At 52.2% G+C, this 20,965-nt stretch overlaps 2 protein-coding genes and 1 pseudogene across 4 annotated transcripts in view; 2 read left to right on the top strand and 1 right to left on the bottom strand.

The window, feature by feature from the left end:
* On the top strand, window positions 1-1,171 carry LOC117976269 (large ribosomal subunit protein uL16-like). The gene has a single exon (XM_034940573.3). It carries the CDS (start codon window positions 206-208, stop codon window positions 506-508), a length of 303 nt encoding a protein of 100 aa, XP_034796464.3. The 5' UTR covers window positions 1-205; the 3' UTR covers window positions 509-1,171.
* LOC112438431 (small nucleolar RNA SNORA70) lies at window positions 29-152 on the top strand (annotated as a pseudogene).
* Window positions 1,172-12,083: 10,912 nt separating the features above from the next.
* TNFRSF1B (TNF receptor superfamily member 1B) overlaps window positions 12,084-20,965 on the bottom strand; it is a 42,014-nt gene continuing 33,132 nt past the window's right edge. The window contains exons 9-10 of one of the 3 annotated variants that reach the window (XM_003822059.6): window positions 19,123-19,327; window positions 12,084-14,552 (exon numbers count right to left, since the gene is read on the bottom strand). In XM_003822059.6, coding sequence (XP_003822107.2) covers window positions 14,272-14,552; window positions 19,123-19,327 — 486 coding nt within the window. In that variant the 3' untranslated portion in view covers window positions 12,084-14,271. Of the gene's footprint in view, window positions 14,556-17,586; window positions 18,788-19,122; window positions 19,328-20,965 lie in introns of those variants that run through there. The other 2 variants (XM_008975574.5, XM_055098284.3) reach the window with 2 other exon arrangements.

Here is a 20,965-nt window from a genome sequence, read left to right on the forward strand (position 1 = left end):
CACATGAAAATCTGTATTTAGGACATCTCTAGAAAAATTGAAGATTTGGCCACTCTGGAAACTGCTGAGGGCCCCATGTGTAATGGCTGCAAACAGCTTCCTTTGTTGTGTAGACAGCCTGAGTTTTGCTCTAAGGGACTATGGAGACAGCCCTTTCCAATGTCTTTGACCTTGGCATTGTCCCCAGTGTAGGCTTCAGACAGGCATGCAAGGTGCCTTTGGAAAGCCCCAGGGCACCGTGGCCAGGGTTCACATTGGCCAAGTCATCATGTTCATCCACACCAAGCTGCAGAACAATGAGCATGTGATTGGGGCCCTACATAGGGTCACGTTCAAGTTCCCTGGCCACCAGAAGATCCACATCTCAAAGAAGTGGGGCTTTACCAAGTTCAATGCAGATGAATTTGAATATGTGGCGGCTGAGAAACAGCTCAGCCCAGATGGCTGTGGGGTCAAATCCATCCCCAGTCATGGCCCCCTGGAGAAGTGGCAGGTCTTGTACTTATGAGGGCTTTCACTGTGCTGCCCCCAATAAATTATGCCCACCAATAAATATCCTACTTCCTGTCCACCCAAAAAAACAAAACAAAACAAAACAAAAAACTGAATGCTTCTTTGCCTACATTCATCCAATCATTCACTGTCAACTGAGCACCTACTATGTGCCTGGCACTGTTCTTTTGCAGTGAGAGGGCTGGACCGGGTCTCACTCTGTTGCCCAGACTGGAGTGCAGTGGCACAATCATGGCTCACTGCAGCCTCGATCTTCTGAGCTCAAGTGATCCTCCCACCTCAGCCTCCTAAGTAGCTAAGACTGCAGGTGTGCACACTCAACTAATTTTTTTTTTTTTTTTTGAGACTCACTCTGTCACCCAGGCTGGAGTGCAGTGGCGCAATCTCGGCTCACTGCAACCTCCGCCTCCAGGTTCAAGTGATTCTCCTGCCTCAGCCTCCCAAGTAGCTGGGACTACAGGCACGCACCACCATGCCTGGCTAATTTTTGCATTTTTAGCAGAGATGGGGTTTTGCCATGTTGGCCAGGCTGGTTGTGAACTCCTGGCTTCAAGTGATCCGCCCACCTCAGACTCCCAAAATGCTGGTATTATAGGCATGAGCCACCGTGCCCGGCCCTGGCTAATTTTTTGATTTTTTGTAGAGATGGCTGGGGGGCTCTCACTATGTTCAGTAGGCTGGTCTTGAACCCCTGGGCTCCAACAATCCACCCATCTCAGCCTCCCAAAGTGCTGGAATTATAGGAGTGAGCCACCGGCCACCGAGCCTGGCTGCCTGGGACTGTTCTAAGCCTATGACTGAGCAAAATAAAGCTCTGCCATCCTAGAGTTTATATTCTAGCAGGAGGTGTAGACAATAAGAAATAAATATAACAGATATGTAAATTATATAGTATTTGGGAAGGTGATAAGTACCATAAGAGCCCTGTGGGGGGTAGGAAGATCCCAGATGTGAGGAAGTTGCAACTTTAATTATGAATTAATTTAATTAGGTCTTGAAGGCTTTTAACTTTGTAAGGCAGTGCTGTCCAATAGAAATAGAATGCAAGCCATATGCATAAATTTCAAATTTTCTAGTAGCCAAATCACAGAGTGAAAAGAAACAGGTAAAATGAAGTTAATATTGTATTTAACCTAGTATATCCAAAATAAGACCATTTCAACATGTAAATCAATGTAAAAATACCAAGAACGTATTGTATATAGTTTTTCATAGTAAGTCTTCTATATTTGGTATTTCGTATTGAGATGTATGTTACACATCTCAACCTGAACTAGCCATGTTTCAAGTACTCAGAAGCACCTGTTCCTGGTAGCTACTCTATTTGGAAGCACAGGTCCAGAATCTCTTGTGAAAGTGCAAGCAGCCCAGGGATAGATGGTACCATCACCCCATGGGGAAAAAAAGAGAAAAGGTGGCCGGGCGCGGTGGCTCATACCTGTAATCCCAGCACTTTGGGAGACTGAGGTGGATGGATCACGAGGTCAGGAGATGGAGATCATCCTGGCCAACATGTTGAAACCCTGTCTCTACTAAAAATACAAAAAATTAGCCAGGCATGGTGACTGGTGCCTGTAGTCCCAGCTACTCGGGAGGCTGAGGCAGGAGAATCACTTGAACCTGGGAGGTGGAGGTTGCAGTGAACTGAGATTGCACCACTGCACTCCAGCCTGGGTGACAGAGTGAGACTCTGTCTCAAAAAAAAAAAAAAAAAAAAAAGAGAAAGAGAGAGAAAAGGCAAATAGACCACAGCTCAGAGGCCAGCCCCCTCATCTCACAGATGGCGATTCTGAGCTCCAGAGGGGGACAGAGGCTGCTCAAAGTTCACATGGCAAAATAGTGGTGGAACCAAGGCACAGTCACTCTTAGGATTCCCAGCCTTTAGATTCACCCAAAGCAGCTGCTCAGCCCAACCTCCCAGCTTTCAGGGTGCTGCTAGTTTCCCCAGAAAGATGTCTACCCCTTTAAACCCAGGTTTCCTTGACTTTCTTGTGAAATTCTAAGGAGCTGCTTATCAGGAACTTCCCACAGTAAACAGCCTGTCCAACACAATCCTAAGATAAGTGTCAAACCCAGCCCTGCCAGCCCTACGTCCTCCTCTGCAAAGCAGGGATAATGAGTACCTTGCCTATCTCGCAGGACAGTTACCGAGTTGAAATGATGCAACCTCACTTTCTCAACTGTGGTATTTTGGGGTTTTTTGGGGACAGGGTCTCGCTCTGTCACCCAGGCTGGAGTGCAGTGGCACCATCACAGCTCAAGCAATCTAGCTAATTTTTTGGTAGAGACGAGGTCTCCCTATGTTGCCCAGGGTGGTATTAAGCTCCTGGCCTCAAGCCATCCTCCCACCTTGGGCCTCCCAAAGTGCTGGGATTACAGGTGTGAGCCACCATACCCAGTCTGCTTTCTCAGCATTAGCTCAGACAACGCTATGGAACTTCCCACACTCCCCAGCTCAGGCCCCTCCCATGACACTGAAGATAAAACCTAACGGCCCAGCATGGTGGCTCCCACCTGTAATCCCAGCACTTTGGGAGGCTGAGGCAGGCGGATCACCTGAAGTCAGGAGTTCAAGACTGGCCTGGCCAACATGGCAAAACCCTATCTCTACTAAAAATACAAAAATTAGCCAGGTATGATGGCAGACAACTATAATCCCAGCTGCCTGGGAGCCTGAGGCAGGAGAATCACTTGAACCCGGGTTGCAGTGAGCCAAGATCACACCACTGTACTCCAGCCTAGGAGACAGAGCAAGACTCTGTCTAAAAAAAAAAAAAAAAAAAAAAGCCAAAGTCCTTTCCATGGCTTCACGCCACTCTCCCAACCCCATATCCCATCCCACCCCCCATAGTCCCATGGCTGTCCTGTCCTCCCCTCACCAAGGTGTCTGCTTAAACTCCAGCACCTCAGAGAAGCCTTCCTCAACCCACCTTGCAAACTGGCAGCAACCCTATCTGTCCCTTCACTTTGCTTTATTTTTCTTAGCACTTACCACTACAGGCATAGCCTACATGTCTGTCTTTACATAGTCCCTGCTAGTGTGTCAGCTCCAGGTGGACAGGGACCTTGCCTGTGCTGTTATCTGCAGCATTCTCAGCACCTATACATTAAAAAAAAAAAAAGCAATTAACATGTATGGAGCCCTGACAATGTGCCAGGCACAGTTCTAAGCATTTCAGACAGTAACTCATGTAATCCCACAATCTGAGGGAGGTACGATTTTAATCCCATCTTACAGATAAGGCGAGTAAGGCACAGAGACATCAGAGACATTCATTCACTTGACTGAGGTCACAGCAACAGGAAGTGTTGCATCCAGGATTCACACCTGGGCAGGTAGGCTTCAAGGACCTACAACTTTTCTTTTTTAAGACAGGGTCTCGGGGCTGGGCGTGGTGGCTCATGCCTGTAATCCCAGCACTTTGGGAGGCCGAGGCAGGCAGATCACGAGGTCAGGAGATCGAGACCATCCTGGCTAACACGGTGAAACCCCATCTCTACTAAAAATACAAAAAAATTAGCCGGGCATGGTGGCGTGCACCTGTGGTCCCAGCTATTTGGGAGGCTGAGGCAGGAGAATGGCGTGAACCCGGGAGGCGGAGCTTGCAGTGAGCTGAGATCACACCACTGCACTCCAGCCTGGGTGACAGAGCGAGACTCCGTCTCAAAAAAAAAAAAAAAAAGACAGGGTCTCACTCTGCCACGCAGGCTGGAGTACAGTGACTCGATCACAGTTCACTGCAGCCTCGACTTAATCACGGTTCACTGCAGCCTCGACTTCCTGGGCTCAAGCAATTCTCCCACCTCAGCCTCCCACAGTGCTGGGATTACAGGCTTGAGCCACCATGCCGGGCTGGACCCACAATTTTGGGTTCTGTGCTTGTTCATCTATAATGATAATGAATGAATGAGAACAATAAAAAGAACTCAAAAAGACATTCCTTCTCTACCCAGGCTGGTCCTAGCTCAGCCAAACCACATGTTCTGTCCTGATTAAAGAAATGGGCAAGAGAAGCTGCAAGCCTGGCCCATGCTGACTGGTTACCATATCAGGCAGGTGGCTGCCCCTGGTTGCTCCAAATGGACCCCCTCAAACAGAATCATCTGGTGCCTCCTCTGTCTCCAGGTAGGTGGTGAGCTCTGGGAAACAGCAGCGCTGGATCTGGTCCCTTGGGCTCAGCACCAGCCGATGTCCAATGCCTATGAGAGCAAGGAGCCAAAGCTGCCCTCCTCCCCCAGCACCGAGTCAATTCCCTGCTCTCAAAGGGGGTTTATTCCAGTTTCCATGATCCACACACTGGCTCAGCTCATGTTTCATACATTGACATCCCAACCAGGTTGGTGCTGTTACTATCCCCATTGTATATATAAATGGGGACTCAAGCTCAGTGCAGCCCCAGCCTCTGCAGAGTGGATGTTCAGTAAACGTGAACATCTGCAGCAATGACGCCATGAGTGAACACCAGAGCTGCTGGGGCTGCAATGGCCTCTGTGCAGGAAACACAGGGCACAGGCAAGTTGAAGGAAGACGCTTTTGCCAAGGAGAGGCAAGCATTAGAAGAACCCACAAGGAGAGGCAGTAGCGGAAGCTATGGGGCCACAGTGGTGGTGGCAGGGAGAATCTACCAGAAGGGGAAGGGGAGTAGGGAATACACACCTGGCCTCACTTTCCTCCCATCCTCTAGTCTCCTGATGAGATGGGATCGTTCCCTTAGCCCCCTTCATAGGCAGGAATTGGAGTGGCTCATTTCACTCAGCCTGCCACTGGCCACTCCTCGTGAGAGGAAGCATGTAAGCAAGTGAGTGCGAGGACCAGAGGGAATGAATGCCGGAACTGGCCAGTCGCTCCTTTCTGGTAGGAGCAGGCTCTGTGCAGTCCCCACAGCAGCATCCAAGTCCCTGCCTTCTCAGCATGCAGATTCTTGTCTGGCGTCCAGGAAGAATCAGGTCACACGGATGGATTGAAAGATGATGAACGCAGAAGACTTTATTGAGCAGTGAAAGGGGCTCTCAGTGGAAGGGGAGCTGAAAAGGGGATGATGCAGGAAGGTGATCTTTCCCTGAAGCCACGCCATCTGAAGTTAATCACGTCTATCCGTAGTCTCCGACGCTCAGTTGCTTTTCTGCTCAGATGCTTGTTATCTCCTCCAGTCAGCCGTTTGTGTCACTCTGCCAGCTGAAGTCTTTTTATGGGCACAGAATAGTGGCATGGCAGGCCAAAAAGGCAGCATTTGGGCAGAAAAATAGGGTCAGCTGTCTTCACTTAGGGCAGCAGTTCCAGGCTTAAGGGTGGGGCTTAGCTGGGAGCCTGGCCATTCTGTATCACTGCTAGTGCTCTCCCATGGCCAAACCCTGCTGGGAGCCTCAGGGAAAGGGGTCCAGGAATGTGTGTGCAGGAGGCAGTCTCCCAGGGCACAAAGCAGGGCAGAGAGGGGAACCGGAGGGGTGGATGGAGACTAACCAGCACATTGCCGGTCTCTCCGCTTCTAATCCATCTCTCTCCAGCCATCCCCCGAGTATAGCCAAGGCAAGGGAGCTTCAGAAGGAGCCCCCTGCCTCCTGGTAAGCAGTCCCCACAACTGCACTTTCCAACCTCCTCTCTCCCCAGCACCTGGTGACATCATTCCAAAAGACAAATCTGGCCATATCCCCCCACCGGTGAAACCTCTTCAGCGAGTCCTTTGTCCCGTTGTCTGCCTTAGCAGGACAGTGGCCATCCTTTGGACCTGGCCACTCCTCAGCCTCATTTCCTGCCACTGTCCCAGGCCAAGGGCAGGCTTGGCTGATCCCTGGCTCCCTCAGGCCTCTGCTCCCAGGTTACCTCTCCTGGTCCCCTCCCTGATCCAAAAGGGCACTTCCATCCCTTGGTCCCCTGTGTCCAGCTTCATTTTCTTCATCCCTGTCTGATATTATGTTTCTTTTCTTCCTACCCATTATGTAAGCTTCATTTTAGCAGCCACTGAATCCCCGCAACTAGAGCACAATACATACTTGTTCCTTCAAGCATCAGGAGGTATCAGGATGTATTTCAGGTATTTAAAGCTGGATGGGATCCGCAACAAGGGAGTTGGAGAGGGAGAAGAGGTGCAAGGACTGAGCCCTGGGACCCCTCATCAGTCAGACGTTGAGATGAGGAGGAACCAGGCAGGAAGGCAGAAGGGGTCCCTGAGATGGCAGGAGAGTCATGGGGTGTGGACTCCTGACAGCCAGGCAAGGAAAGACTTCCGAGGAGTGGAGATTGATCACTCAGGTCAAATACCGCCTGCCTGTAGGAGAAGTGAGATGGGGACTGAAGCTGATCATTGAATTTAGCCGTATGGAGTTTCATAGAGACCTGGTCAAAAGACAGGTTGAGTAGAGTAGGGGGCACAAGTGGTGGGCACATGAGAAAATGGGAGAAGACAAATTGGAGACCTGAATATGCTGTTCTCCAGGTGTTTTCGCTGTAAGAGTAGCTGAGAAATCTGACAGCGCCTGGAAGAATTGTGAGCAAGGTTTCTGTTGTTAATTGTGGTGAAATACACATAACAATTTTTTTTTTTTTGAGAAGGAGTTTCACTCTTCTCTCCCAGGCTAGAGTGCAATGGTGCAATCTCGGCTCACTGCAACCTCTGCCTCCCAGGTTCAAAAATTCTCCTGCCTCAGCCTACCGAGTAGCTGGGATTACAGGCGCCTGCCACCACACCTGGCTAATTTTTGTATTTTTAGTAGAGACGAGGTTTCGCCATGTTGGCCAGGCTGGTCTCGAACTCCTGACCCCAGGTGATCACCCGCCTCGGCCTCCCACAAAATTTTATCATCTTTTTGTAGTTGTTGCTCTTTTTTGGTTTTTGTTTAAAAGTTCTCATCTTAACCATTATTAAGTGTATAGTTCAGTGGCATTAAGTAATTTCATATTGTTGTGCAACCATCACCACCATCCATCTGCAGAACTCTTTTTTTTTTTTTTTTTTTTTTAGGGTCTCACCCTGTCACCCAGGCTGGAGTACAGTGGCACAGGTCATGGCTCACTGCAGCCTCGACTTCCTGGGCTCACACAATCTTCCCGCCTCAGCCTCCTGAGTAGCTGGGACCACAGGCGCATGCCACCATGCCCAGCTCATTTTCATAGAGACGGAGTCTTGCTATGTTGCCCAGGATGGTCTCGAACTTCTGAACTCAAGCGATCCACCCACCTCGGCTTCCCAAAGTTCTGGGATTACAGGCGTGAGCCATCATGCCTGGCCTAGAACTCTTCATTTCAAAAAACTGAAACTCTGCACCCATTAAACACTGACTCCCCATTCCCTCTTCTCCCAGCTTCTGGCAACCAACACCCTACTTTCCATCTCTATGAATCCTACTACTCCAGGTACCTCATGTACGGGAAACATACAGAATTTGTCCTTTTGTGACTGGCTTATTTCACTTAGTATAAGGGACAAGGGATCCTTGTCCTCAAGGCATCCATGTTGCAGCACGTGTCAGAATTTCCTTCCTTTTTAAGGTTGAATATTCCATTGTACACCACTTTTATTTTCTTTTTTTTTGAGATGAAGTCTCACTCTGTCACCCAGGCTGGAGTGCAGTGGCGCGACCTCGGCTCACTGCAACCTCCGCCTGCTGGGTTCAAGTGATTCTCCTGTCTCAGCCTCCTGAGTAGCTGGGACTACAGGCGTGTGTCACCACGCCAGGCTCATTTTTGTATTTTTAGTAGAGATGGGGTTTCACCATGTTGGCCAGGCTGGTCTCGAACTCCTGACCTCAGGTGATCCACCTGCCTCAGCCCCGCAAAGTGCTGGGATTACAGGTGTGAGCCACTGCACCCAGCCTGTAGATCACATTTTGTTTATCCATTCCACCTTTTGGACACCTAGGTTGTTTCCACCTTTTGGCTATTATGAACAGGGAGCACTGCTGTACAAATATCTGTTTGAGACTCTGTTTTCAGTTCTTTAGGGTACACACCCAGAAGCGGAGTTGCTGGATCAGATGGTAATTCTATGTTCCATGTTTTGAGTCGCTGTCACACTGTATCCCATAGCAGTTGGACCACTGTGCACTCTCCTCAGCGACGCACAAGGTTTTCCATCTCTCCACATTTTCACCAACACTTACTAATTTCTGGGTTTTTGATAGCAGTTGTCCTAATGGGTGTGAGGTTGTTTCACAAATGGGAGGAACCTCAGGGTGTCTATATGCAAACAGGAAAGATCCAGGAGCCAGAGAAATTGATGCTGAAGGAAAGAGACAGGAGACTCACTGAAGCAATGTCCTTGAGCCAGGAGAGATGCTAAGATCCCGTGCAGAGGAGGCGCTGTCCTCAGACCCAGTCACGGCCAAGGCCAGGGTTGTGGGCACAGATGCAGGGTGAGAGGGCAGATGTGGTGGGGCAAGCATGAAGCATTCTCTTGTGTTTTATTTTCTCGGTGAAATAGACAGCAAGGTAACCAACTGAAGGTAAGGGTGGGGTGAGGACAGAGGCTTGGGGATAAAGGAGAACACATGAAATAGTCCATCTAGAAGAGTGGGGTAAGGCGTGGTGGCTCATCCCTATAATCCCAGCACTTTGGGAAGCCAAGGTGGGAGGATCACTTGAGCCCAGGAGTTTCAGGCTGCATTGAGCTGTGATTGCGCTACTGCCCTCCAGCCTGGGTCACAGAGTGGTACTCAGTCTCAAACAAAAACCTCAATGAATCCTTTTATTTAAAAGATAAAATAGGCCAGGCGCAGTGGCTCACACCTGTAATCCCAACACTCTGGGAGGCTGAGGTGGGTGCATCACCTGTCAGGAGTTTAAGACCAGCCTGGCCAACATGGCGAAACCCCTTCTCTACTAAAAATACAAAAATTAGCTGGGCGTGGTGGTGTCACCTATAATCCCAGCTACTCGGGAGACTGAGGCAGGAGAATCGCTTGAACCCGGGAGGCAGAGCTTGCAGTGAGCCGAGATCACACCACTGCACTCCAGCCTGGGTGACAGAGCGAGACTCCATCTCAAAAAATAAATAAATAAATAAATAAATAAAATTAAAAGATAAATAGAAAGAGTGGGAGACTGAGTGAATAGGAGCTGGTAGGCTGCATAACCAATGGTTGTCTTTGCCCCTGCAAAGACATTGATGTCTGAATTCCTGAAACCTGGCCAAGAGGCTAAGACGAGGAGAGTGTCCTGGATTTTCTGGGTGGTCCGTTGTAATTACAGGTGTCCCTACAATTGGGAGGCAAAGGGAGATCTGACTTCTGAAGAGATTCCGTTGCTATCTCTGAAGATGGACGAAGGGGCCATAAGTCAAGGAATGCAGGTACCGCTGGAAGCTGAAGGCAAGGAATCAGATTCTCCCCTAAAGCTTCCAAGAACAAATTCCCCGTTTGAGCTTAGCAGGCCTGGCAACACCTTGCTTTTATACTTCTGGCTCCCAGAGCTGTAGGAGAATGAAATTGTATTGTTTTAAGCCACTGAGTTTGTGTGGTTTGTTATAGCAGCAACAGGAACTAATATATCGGGGAGGGGACCTGTTGTCACTGCTGGGCAGCACCAAGGACCCCCATAGAATTTATTCTTTTTTTCCATCCCCCAGGCTGGAGTGCAGTGGCAAGATCTCAGCTCACAGCAACCTCCGCCTCCTGGGCTCAAGCAATCCTCCCACTTCAACCTCATGGGTAGCTGGGATTCCAGGTACGTGCCACCGCACCCAGCTAGTTTCTGTATTTTTCTGTGGAGATGAGGTTTCACCATGTTGCCCCAGGCTGGTCTTGAACTCCTGAGCTCAAGCAATCTGCCCACCTCAGCCTCCCAAAGTGCTGGGATTACAGGCATAAGCCACTGTGCCCAGCCAAGTCTAATGATCATGAAATGAAAACGCGACCAGCCAGCATGGTGGAAGGCCATCATCCTGCCCCATCCAGGTGCAGACGTGCAGGCGTGGCACAAGCAGAGAGCTGGGTTCAACCAGAGAGAGAACAACAAACCAGGAGAAAGTGTCGTGGGTGCGCACAAGGGAGAAAACGTAACCAACAGCTGCAGGTGCCACCGAGGGAGAAAGGAGGAAGTAGGGGTGGGGGAAAGTGGGATACTTGAAATTGAGATTAGCGTGCAGTTATCAGTAATGTCAGGCTCTAAGGCACTGGCATGGGCACATCCCGAAGGCCACATCCGCCTCCTGCCCATTCTTTCATGTCCTGTGCACAGCTGTTTTCACACTTCAACAGCACAGTTGAGTGGTTGTTGCAGAAACTGTAAGGCCTGACAAGTGTAAAATATTGATTCTGGTCAGGCGCAATGGCTCACACCTGTAATCCCAGCAGTTTAGGAGGCCCAGGCCGGTGGATCACTTGAGCCCAGGAGTTCGAGACCAGCCTGGGCAACACAGGGAAACCCAAAAAATAAAAATAAAAAAAATTTAAAATTTAGCTGGGCATAGTGGTCCATGCCTGTAGTCCCAGCTGCTCAAGAGGCTGCGACTGAAGGTCAGGGCTGCAGTGAGCCACGATCACATTTCAGCTTGGGTAACAGAGTGAGACCTTGTCTCAAAAAATTAAAATAAATTTGCTCCCTGGCTCTTTATGGAATAAGTGTGGGGAGCCTTGGTCAAGGGTTGAGTGACTGAGACAGGCTGGAGGACAGGACCATGGAGGAGAGGAAGGCGAGAAGCCAGGAGGCGGGGCGTTCCATCAATCACAGATCCTATAATCACCAAGAATGAAAATGGTCCCACTGAGGGAGTCACAGGAGCTGGAGTGACGATGGTGACCCAGGGGGTCAGTGGAACCAATACACAGGCCAAGGTCTCTCTCCCCTCCAAGGCTTTCTTCTAATTAATTGATTTTATTTATTTATTTTATTTGGAGACAGACTCTTACTCTGTCACCCAGGCTGGAGTGCAGTGGCCCGATCTCAGCTCACTGCAACCTCTGTTGCCTCGATTCAAGCAATTCTCGTGCCTCGGCCTCCTGACTAGCTGGGATTGTAGGTGCATACCGTCATGCCCAGCTAATTTTTTGTATTTTTGGTAGAGATGGGGTTTCACCATGCTGGCCAGGCTAAGGCCTTTAAACTCAGAACTCCTTTTGCCTGACAGTTCCCTGCAATCCTTTGTTCTGGAAAACTGCTGCTCATCCCTCAGGAAGAGGTCAGAGGTCATCCCCAGAACCCTGTTCTAACCTCCTACCTGGGCCCAGGGATGTCCTCTGGGCCCCCAAAACCCTGTACTGGTCTGAGCATCCCAGGGGCACCCACTCTCCCCGAGTGGGGTCCCCAGGAGGGCAGAGCCTGGCTGCCTAGGCTGCTAGGGATCTGCAGAGACCCCATCCCGGTCCTGAGAGCAGGCCCAGGAGACCTGGAGGATAAGGGCATGAGACCAGGGCACACTTGGAACCCAGCCAGCTGTGTGGTCCTGAGCAGGAAGTTCTCATGGTTCACAGGCTTGAGGGGGCGGCTGTAACAGGGGTCCCTCTGTGGTCCAGTCACAACAGGGGCCAGCCAGACTCCAGGGACCGTGACGCCATCTCCCCTTACACAGGGGTGGCAGACAAGCAGGAGCATGGACAAACCCAAGCCCAGACCCCAGGCAGAGCCAGGGGTCGACGTGTAAAACAAACAGGTTTATTGATAAGCAGGAATGCTGTCCAGCATACAGTGCAAACTTTCATTGTCTCGGGATCAACACACACAAGGGAACCAAGGCCCCACAGAGTCTCCAAATTCATCGCTTCCCGGCTCTGCCCTGTGATGCCAAGGAAGCCTGAGGTTCTCCCAGGACTGTCCACCAGGGGGCAGGTGCGCTCCATCACGTCCTCGTGTGGGTCCAATGTGGGCAGAAACCTGGCCAGCCCCAGCAGTCTGACTTTTTTTTCTTTGAGACAGGGTCTCACTCTGTTGCTCAGGCTGGAGTGTAGTGGCGCGATCATAGCTCGCTGCAGCCTCAAACTCCTGGGCTCCAGTGATCCTCCCCTCAGCCTCCTGAGTACAGGTGCACGTCACTGCAGCCAGCCAGTCTGACATCTTGATTCCAGGGTGGAAAACCCTTCTTGTCTCCATGGTAATGGCTGGGCTCTCCCACCCTCCAATAGTTCAGCTGCCAAGCTCAAGTCCAGTGGAATTTATCAACAATTTATCACCCTGCCCCTGCTCTGCTAGATAATTTCATGCCTTCTCCTTTATCCCCATGCTCCTGAGACTGAGCCTTTCCAGGAGCCCCTCAACCTGCTTCCTCCCAGAATCCGGGCAAGGCTACACTGGTTTCCCCTCTGCAGGGCCCTGGCCCTGGGAGGGGGAAGGCTGACTCTAATGGGGAGGAATCCCAGCTTCAGTGGCTTCAAGGCAGGCCATTCAACTTACCGACCTTGGCTACACACACCCACGACACGCAACACAGACGCAGACACAAGACTGGCACTTGGGATCACACTGGCCATGTACCAAAGTGGCGGGGCAGCCCGTTTGGGGCCCAGGAATTGAAGGTGGGGAGTGGGGAAGAGGAACCCACCCCTCTGGGGGAGGAGGAGGGTCTAGGCTGAGGTAGGAGGAGAGAGATGGCTACGAGGACTCAGTCATCTCTAGTTCCTGAAATTCCCTGAAAGGAGATGGTGTGGCCTAGGACAGCAAGGAAGGAGGGGCGGGGCTGCAGGCACACCGGAGTGAAGGCGGAGGGTGCAAATGGCAGGTGGGGGGTTGGATGTGGCTGGCAGAGTTTGGCTTTGTCGTTGGCTTGTTGGCCTGAGTGGTACTTACTTTTTAAAAAAATTGGCAGATTTCCAGTTAGAAGTGCGTTATCTTGCCCAGGACACAGCACTGAATATGGTGGCCTGCCTGGGCCCTCTGGGCATCTGACTTTCACACCATGGTACAAAAGGACAAGTTAGCATTTGGAGGTGGTGCTTTTTTTTTCTTTTGAGACAGACTCTCGCTCTGTCGCTCAGGCTGGAGTGCAGTGGCATGATCTCGGCTCCCTGCAACCTCCGCTTCCCGGGTTCAAACGATTTCCCAGCCTCAGGCTTCTGAGTAGCTGGGACTATAGGTGCCCGCCACCACGCCCGGCTAATTTCTGTACTTTTAGTAGAGATGGGGTTTTACCATGTTGGCCAGGCTGGTCTCGAACTCCTAACCTCAGGTGATCCACCCGCCTCCGCCTCCCAAAGTGCTGGGATCATAGGCGTGAGCCACTGCACCTGGCCTGAGGTGATGCTTTCCAAGCCTCCTGAGCTAACCTGAAGGACCCCGTTCCCTACAGGGCTGCCACCTCCTCCCTGCACAGAGCCCCGGGACCATCCCGCAGTCTCAGCCTCAGGCTGAAGCACTGTCCTGTCTTCATGGGTGACTCAGGCAGCATCCCTCCTCTCCAGAAAGCCCCTCTGCAGAAAAGGATGCTGGGGTTTTCTGGAAGCCAGAGCTGGGTCAGAGCCCAGGGGGAGAAACAAACAAACAAACAAACAAACAAAAAACCCAAGGGCTCCAGAAGCCAGGCTGGCAGGTGCAGCTGGGCGGGGCAGGTCACAGAGAGTCAGGGACTTGCCCCAGCATGCCCCGAACGTCCATGCCCAGCCAGCCTTCCGAGAGGGACACACCGTGGCAGCAGAGGCTTTCCACAACTCGCTGCCTCTGCTCTTGGCCTGCAGGTCAGAGGGAGGCTGCGGCTGTGGAGGGCACTAAAGGAACTTGGCCCAGAAAGAGCCTCAGAGTCCTAGTGGTGGGGGCCTGGAAGGACCAGGGCCCCTTCGCAGGGTCATCCTGCCAGGGCTTAGCCCACCTTGGCTACGACACAGCCCACACCAGCCTGGTTAACTGGGCTTCATCCCAGCATCGGGCACTCCAAGGGGCAGGGGCTTCTCTTCGGTGCTCCCCAGTAGGGTCTCTGGCGTCTCCAGCTGTGACCGAAAGGCACATTCCTCCTTGGAGAAGGGGACCTGCTCGTCCTTCGGGGACTCCGAGGGGCTGGAATCTGTGTCTCCCATTGTGGAGCTGGCTTGGGAGGAGCACTGTGAGCTGTGGTCAGAGCTGCTACAGACGTTCACGATGCAGGTGACATTGACCTGGGTCCCATGGCCACCAGGGGAAGAATCTGCTAAGCACAAGATGGGGTGGGGGTCAGTCCGGGGGTCCAGGAGTGGGGCCCAGGGACCTCTGCCCAAGATGCAGATTCAGACACATGGGAAAGAGCACTGGGCCAGGAGCCGAGACGGAGATTCTAGCCCAGCTCTGCTGTGTGACCTTGAGCAAGTCACTTAACCTGCATGTGCCTCATTTTCCCCTCTGCTGAATAAGAATAGCATCACTACCTACCCAGCCCCAATCACCCCAGAGATGGGAAGAGCCAATTATATAAAACAGATGTCTACTTGGGAGGCCAAGTTTGTAGGATCGCTTGAGCCCAGGAGTTCAAGACCAGACTGGGCAACATAGTGAGACCCTGTCTCTTCTGCCTTTTTTTTTTTTTTTTTGAGACAGGGTCTCAAAAGAGTGCTGTGTCACTCCCTCAACTCACTGTGACCTCTGCCTCCCGGCCTCAAGTGATCCTCCCACATCAGCCTCCTGAATAGCTGGGACTACAGGCCACCGCACCCTGCTAATTTTTTGTAGAGACAGGGTTTCGCCAGGTTGCCTGGGTTGGTCTTGAACACCTGACCTCAAAGAATCTGCCTACCTCAGCCTCGCAAAGTGCTGAGATTACAGGTGTGAGCCACCATGCTCAGCCTCAAACTTAACTCTTGATTCTACTCCCATCTCCCATCCAAAACCTCTCCTCCTCATCACAGTTCCCATTGCTGCCATCTACCCAGCTGCTTGGGCCCAGAGCCTCGGACCCATCTTTCTCTCATATCACACACCCATCCATCATTCCTGCCTTGTCTCCCTTCAAAAGATGACTTCTGGACCAGGCAGGGTGGCTCACGCCTGTAATCCCAGCACTTTGGGAGGCCAAGGCAGGTGGATCGCCTGAGGTCCAGAGTTTGAGACCAGCCTGGCCAACATGGTGAAACTCTGTCTCTACTCAAAATACAAAAAAAAAAAAAAATTAGCCGGGTATGGTGGCAGGTGCCTATAATCCCAGCTACTCGGGAGGCTGAGGCAGAAGAATAGCTTGAACCCAGGGTACGGAGGTTGCAGTGAGCTGAAATCACGCCACTTCACTCCAGCCTGGGCAAAAGAGCCAAACTCCATCTCAAAAACAAGCAAAAACAAAAGATGACTTCTGCAAGGGTCACCCTGCCCTGCTGCTGCATGGTGGGCTATGGAAGCCTCCCCTCACTCCCATCTGGATGGGTGTGAACAGCCTCCATCTGTCCTGGCTTCAACCCCACCCCTCTGAAATCTGTTTCCCATCAGCAGCCAGAGCTGGCCCTTGAACCTGGCAGATCACTTCCTTGGGGGCTCAAAAACCCACAGTCCTCGCTACAGCCTACCAGGCCCTGTCTGATCTGGAGCCTGCCTTCTCCCACCCCCTCTCCTGCCGCTCCAAGACCTTGATGGGGTTCCTTCCAGCCACATTCCCCACCCCCTGCTACAGCCCCTTGAGCCCTTCAGGTCCCCTGGGCCTTTGCACAGGCCGCTCCCTCAGCCTAGAGAGCTCTTCTCTAGTGCTCAGGCCTTAGCTCAAAGGCCACCTCCTCCACGAAGCGCCCTCCACCCCCTGGCCTCCCTCTCTAGAGACATTTACTTCCCATCCTATCCACCACTCTCTGGGTCCCTCCCCATTTCTGTGATCTCCTGATCTCCAGAGCCCCCAGCTCCTGGGGTCCCCAACCAGACTCTGAACCCAGGAGGGTAGGGACTTTTTTTTAATTTTTTTAATAGAGACGGGGGTCTTGCTATGTTGCCCAGGCTAGTCTCGAACTCCTGGGCTCAAGTGATCCTCCTGCCTTGGCCTCCTGAAGTACTGAGATTACAGGCATGAGCCACCTTGCCTGGCCAGACCAGGGACTTTTTGATTGTTCCCTGCTGTGTTCCTAGTGCCTGTAACAGGGACAAGTCTACGGGTTTTTTTGTTGTTGTTGGTGGTGGTGGTGGTGGTGATGTTTTTAAGTGAATTGATTACCAACATTTAAAATTCAGGCGTTTACATTTAAAAATCTGGATTTATGGCTTCCCTTGGGAGCCAGATGCAGGAGATCCGGCCAAGGACAGCCCAAGGTTTGCCTCACCTTCCTGCCCAGCCCCTGTGGGCAACTGAGTTTTCTAACTGGTTGGGGAGGCACTGGACGGTGGGTTTGCTGAGATGAATATGAAGGGACTGGCATACAGTAAGTAGCCCCCTCAGAAAATGAGAGTTGCTGCTGCTGTTGCTGCAGGGGCCTGCTGAGTGCCCTCACCCCAGCCTGGTTCTCCCTAACTCCAACTACTCGGATAGGGTAGCCGGGAGGTGGATGGAGCTGGCAACCTGCTGTGCTCAAAACAGCCCCAAGCAGGTGGTGGGGGAGGAGGGTTGAAATCACAAGGCCGGAAGGAAATTTCCACCCTGAGCCTCCACGGCACCCAAATGTCACCCAAAGTCACCATGGCCTTTGCATATCGAGCATGAGACATTGCGGGGGTGGATGGGGGACCATGAAGGGGCACAACCCTGGGGTTTACAGGTTCCCACAGTGGAGGGAGGTGTTAGGGGTGGGAGGGAGAGAAAGAGAAGACAGAGGCCAGGGACACGGGCTGGGGGACTCGGGAGAAGGAGCACAGAGCAGAAGAGGCAGAGGGGAGAGGGGAGGGCAGACATGGTCAGGGCTCCACCCTGGCCCAAGGAGGGAGCCACACCAGGTGTAGCTAAGAAATCAGAAAGATGGGCTGCGCGTGTTGGCTCACGCCTGTAATCCCAGCCCTTTGGGAGGCCGAGGCAGATGGATCACCTGAGGTCAGGATTTCGAGACCAGTCTGGCCAACATGGTGAAACTCCATCTCTACTAAAAGTACAAAAGTTAGCCAGGCGTGATGGCACATGCCTGTAATCCCACCTACTCGGGAAGCTGAGGTGGGAGGATCACTTGAACCTGGGAGGCGGAGGCTTCGGTGAGCAGATACATAAGCCAAGACTGTGCCACTGCACTCCAGCCTGGGCAACGAGCGAGACCCCATTTAAAAAAAAAAAATCAGACGAATCCAAGAACTGGGCAAAGACTAAGAGTTTATAATTGGAGCGCACTCATTCATTCATTCATTCAACAGTGTCGTAGGGCCCCTGATCTCTTCCAGGCACTGGCCCAGGCCCTCCCATAGGGAGTTCTCAGGATGGAGTGAGGGGCACTGATGAGACCTCCCACCGAGGAGGCTGGGGGCTATGATGGGGCAGACAGAAATGGCCACGTCAGCTCCTGTGGGCAGTTGGGGACAGGTAGGAACAGGTGTGGCAGGCAGGGGTGGCATGAGTGCAGGCAAGAGGCAGGGGCGCAGTGAGTGGGGAGCAGCTGGGGGTGAGTGAGCTGGAGGAGGGCTGCGTGGTGGGGGCTGCAGCCATCAGTCCCCACCTGGAGGCGGCCCAGAGGGAGCCTGGCCCTGGTCTGGTGCCCAGCTGGGCACAATGTCACCCATCTCTCACCAGCCCTGGCAAGGAGGCGCCATAGCTCACCTCTAGGTGAAAAAACCAAGGCTTGGCAGGGTTAAGCATCCCGCCCAAATTCTTATGGCACCAGAGTGGCCAGGCAAGGATCTCAGACTGACCCAAGTTCATGGTCATTCCCTGAATTCTCACTGGCTGGCACTGCCAGGTAAGAGGGAGAGAGGCACAGGCCAGCAGACCCTGTACAGGGGCCCCTCCAGTGTGGGCCCTAGAGATGCCAACCAGGAGTGACATCTGTCATACACCAGGTCCAGGGCACAATGCAGCCTGCATAAATGGGACACAATCCCCACAGTCCCAGTGCCTCAGACCTAAAGAGACCCAGCAACAAACTGCAGTGAGTGGAGCCCTGGAGCCACCATTTCTTCATTCATCTTCCAATCCCAGGGCTCTGGAGCCCGACAGCCTAGGGGTGAGTCTGGCTCTTCTGTTTACTAGCCATGTGCCCTTGAAGAAGCTGTTTAACCTCTCTGGGGCTCAGTTTCCTCATCTGTAAAATGGGATAACAACAGGAACTATCTCTTAGCGTTGACATGCAGGTCAATTTTATGCATGTAAAGTGCCCAGTACAGTGCCTGCTGTTCCGTAGCCTTCCATAAGTAGAAGCGATTGTTATGATTAACTATTAGTAGCTGGGCCGTGTTGGGCCTGCAGATACAGGGATGAATGAGATGATCCAGGCTCACCAGGTGTGCCACAGCCTGGCGTGGGAGACAGGAGAAGACAATGTCTGTACATGCAGTCTGACAGTCCTGTCAAAGGGAGGATAGGGCATGGTGAGCCCGGAGGAGCAGCGAGGCCAGCTGGGGGTGGTAGCAGGGAGAAGGTTTCAGGAAAACTCCTCCCCCAGATACCAGGGACTTGGACAAGCTGGGGTTGTCCCACAGAAGGAAGGATTTTGAGGTGATAGGCCCAGCATGGGCAAAGGCGGGAGGGAACTTAGGTTCAGCGAACCGAAGGAAGTTCCCTGTGGCTCAGGCCTCGTCCCACCCTGCGGGGAGGCTCAGGAGGAGATGGCTAAGACAGAAACCAGGTGAGAAAGACCAAGGAGGCTTGGGAAGAAGCCAGGTGTGCTCCCACCTCTTACCTGAGCTCCCGGTGCTGGCCCGGGCCTCCTCGGCCCCACTGGCCTCCACGCCTGGTGCCTGTGGCTGGTTCCGAGTGGGCACCCTTCTATCCAACGCACTGGCCGAGCTCTCCAGGGAGCTGCTGCTGGAGCTTGGCACTGTGATCAGCAGGTGCTGCTGCTCGGGGCCCTGTGTACCCCGGGCCTTATCGGCAGGCAAGTGAGGCTGGATGGGCAGGGGGTGGTAGGGGAGAGCAGTCAGCCCACCAGCCAGCTCCTTCTTCCCCTCTTCCTTCCCACTGCCATCCACACCTCCTGCCATCAGCACTTCTCAGTTTACGTGACGTTTCTGCCCACCCTTGCACGTTCTTTCCACACACGGCACTTTTTGGGAGGTGTGATTCTCCGTGGTTTCTGTGTTTCTGTTATTAGCACCCAGCTGCTCTACTAGAGTGTCCTATGAGGGCAGAGAATACCTGGCCCTGTTCACCAAATAGTCTTAGAGGTGGGGCAGGATTTTCATCCTTATTTTGCATAAGGGAGTAGAAGGAAAGCAGCTTTCCTTCACCCCATCTGCACAGGGAGACATGGCCCAGCCTAGCAACCAAGAGTGTGGACTCTAAACCCAGGCCACACAAGTGCAAATCATGACTCTACCACTCATTTGCTGTGTGACCTTGGACAAGTTACTTAACCTCTCTGTGCCTCTTTTTTTTTTTTTTAATCTATAAAGGGAGAATAATAGCTTACCTCATAGGGTTGCTGTGAAGATTAGATGGCTGAATATTTGTAAAGTGCTTACAACAATGCCTATTACATAGTAAACTCCATACAAGAGTTTGTTAAATCAGAACTAGGCAAATGATTGCCCAGAGGCCCAGTACAGCCTGCCACTAAGAATGGTTTTCACATTTTTTTTTTTTTAACACAGGGTCTCACCCTGTTGCTCAGGCGGGAGTGCAGTGGCACAATCATAGCTGACTATAGCCCTCAATTTTCCAGGCTCAAGTGATCCTCCTGCCTCAACCTCCTGAGTAGCTGAGACCACAGGCACGTGTCACTGCTCCTGGCTAATTTTTTTGTTGTCGATTGTTTGTAGAGACAGGGTTGTGCTATGTTGCCCAGGCTGGTCTTGTACTCCTGGGCTCAAGCCATCCTCCTACCCTGGCCTCCCAAAGTGCTGGGATAACAGGCGTGCACCACCACACCCCACTGGTTTTCATGTTTTAAATGGTTGAAAAAAAATGTTTAAGAATAATTTGTGGCCAGGCGTGGTGGTTCATGCCTGTAATCCCAACACTTTGGGAGGCTGAGGCAGGCGGATCACCTGAGGAAGGGAGTTGGGGACCAGCCTGACCAACATGGCAAAATCCCGTCTCTACTAAAAATACAAAATCAGCTGGCGTGGTGGCTCATGCCTGTAATCCCAGCTACTCAGGAGGCTGAGGCAGGAGAATCGCTTGAACCTGGGAGGCAGAGGTTGTGGTGAGGCGAGATCGAGCCACTGCACTCCAGGCTGGGCAACAAGAGTGAAACTCCATCTCAAAAAAAAGAATAATTTGCGGCACATGGAATGGTGTGAAGCTCAAGTTTGGGTGTCCAGTAGCACAATTAGATAGGAACACACCACTCTCAGTTGGGTGTGTGCTGTCTATGCATGTAGCTGCTTTCTTGCTACAGAGGCAGGTTTGAGTAGCTGTCACTGAGACCATACAGTCCACAAAGCCTGAAATTCCTACCATCTGGCCCTTTACAGAGAAAGCGTGCAGACCTTTGCGCTCAGTCAATCATTCCGGGGCAGAGAGCGCTCACGTCTGAGACCCTCTGCTGCACTACCTCAGCCTCTTGTTCCAGAGTCCGCCCA

This window comes from Pan paniscus, chromosome 1, assembly GCF_029289425.2.
Source record: "Pan paniscus chromosome 1, NHGRI_mPanPan1-v2.0_pri, whole genome shotgun sequence".
In the NCBI taxonomy this organism is placed as follows: Eukaryota; Metazoa; Chordata; class Mammalia; order Primates; family Hominidae; genus Pan; species Pan paniscus.

What these genes read in the sequence shown, in the direction of transcription:
- LOC117976269 (XM_034940573.3), top strand. Translation starts at nt 206, where the DNA reads ATGCAAGGTGCCTTTGGAAAGCCCCAGGGCACCGTGGCCAGGGTTCAC.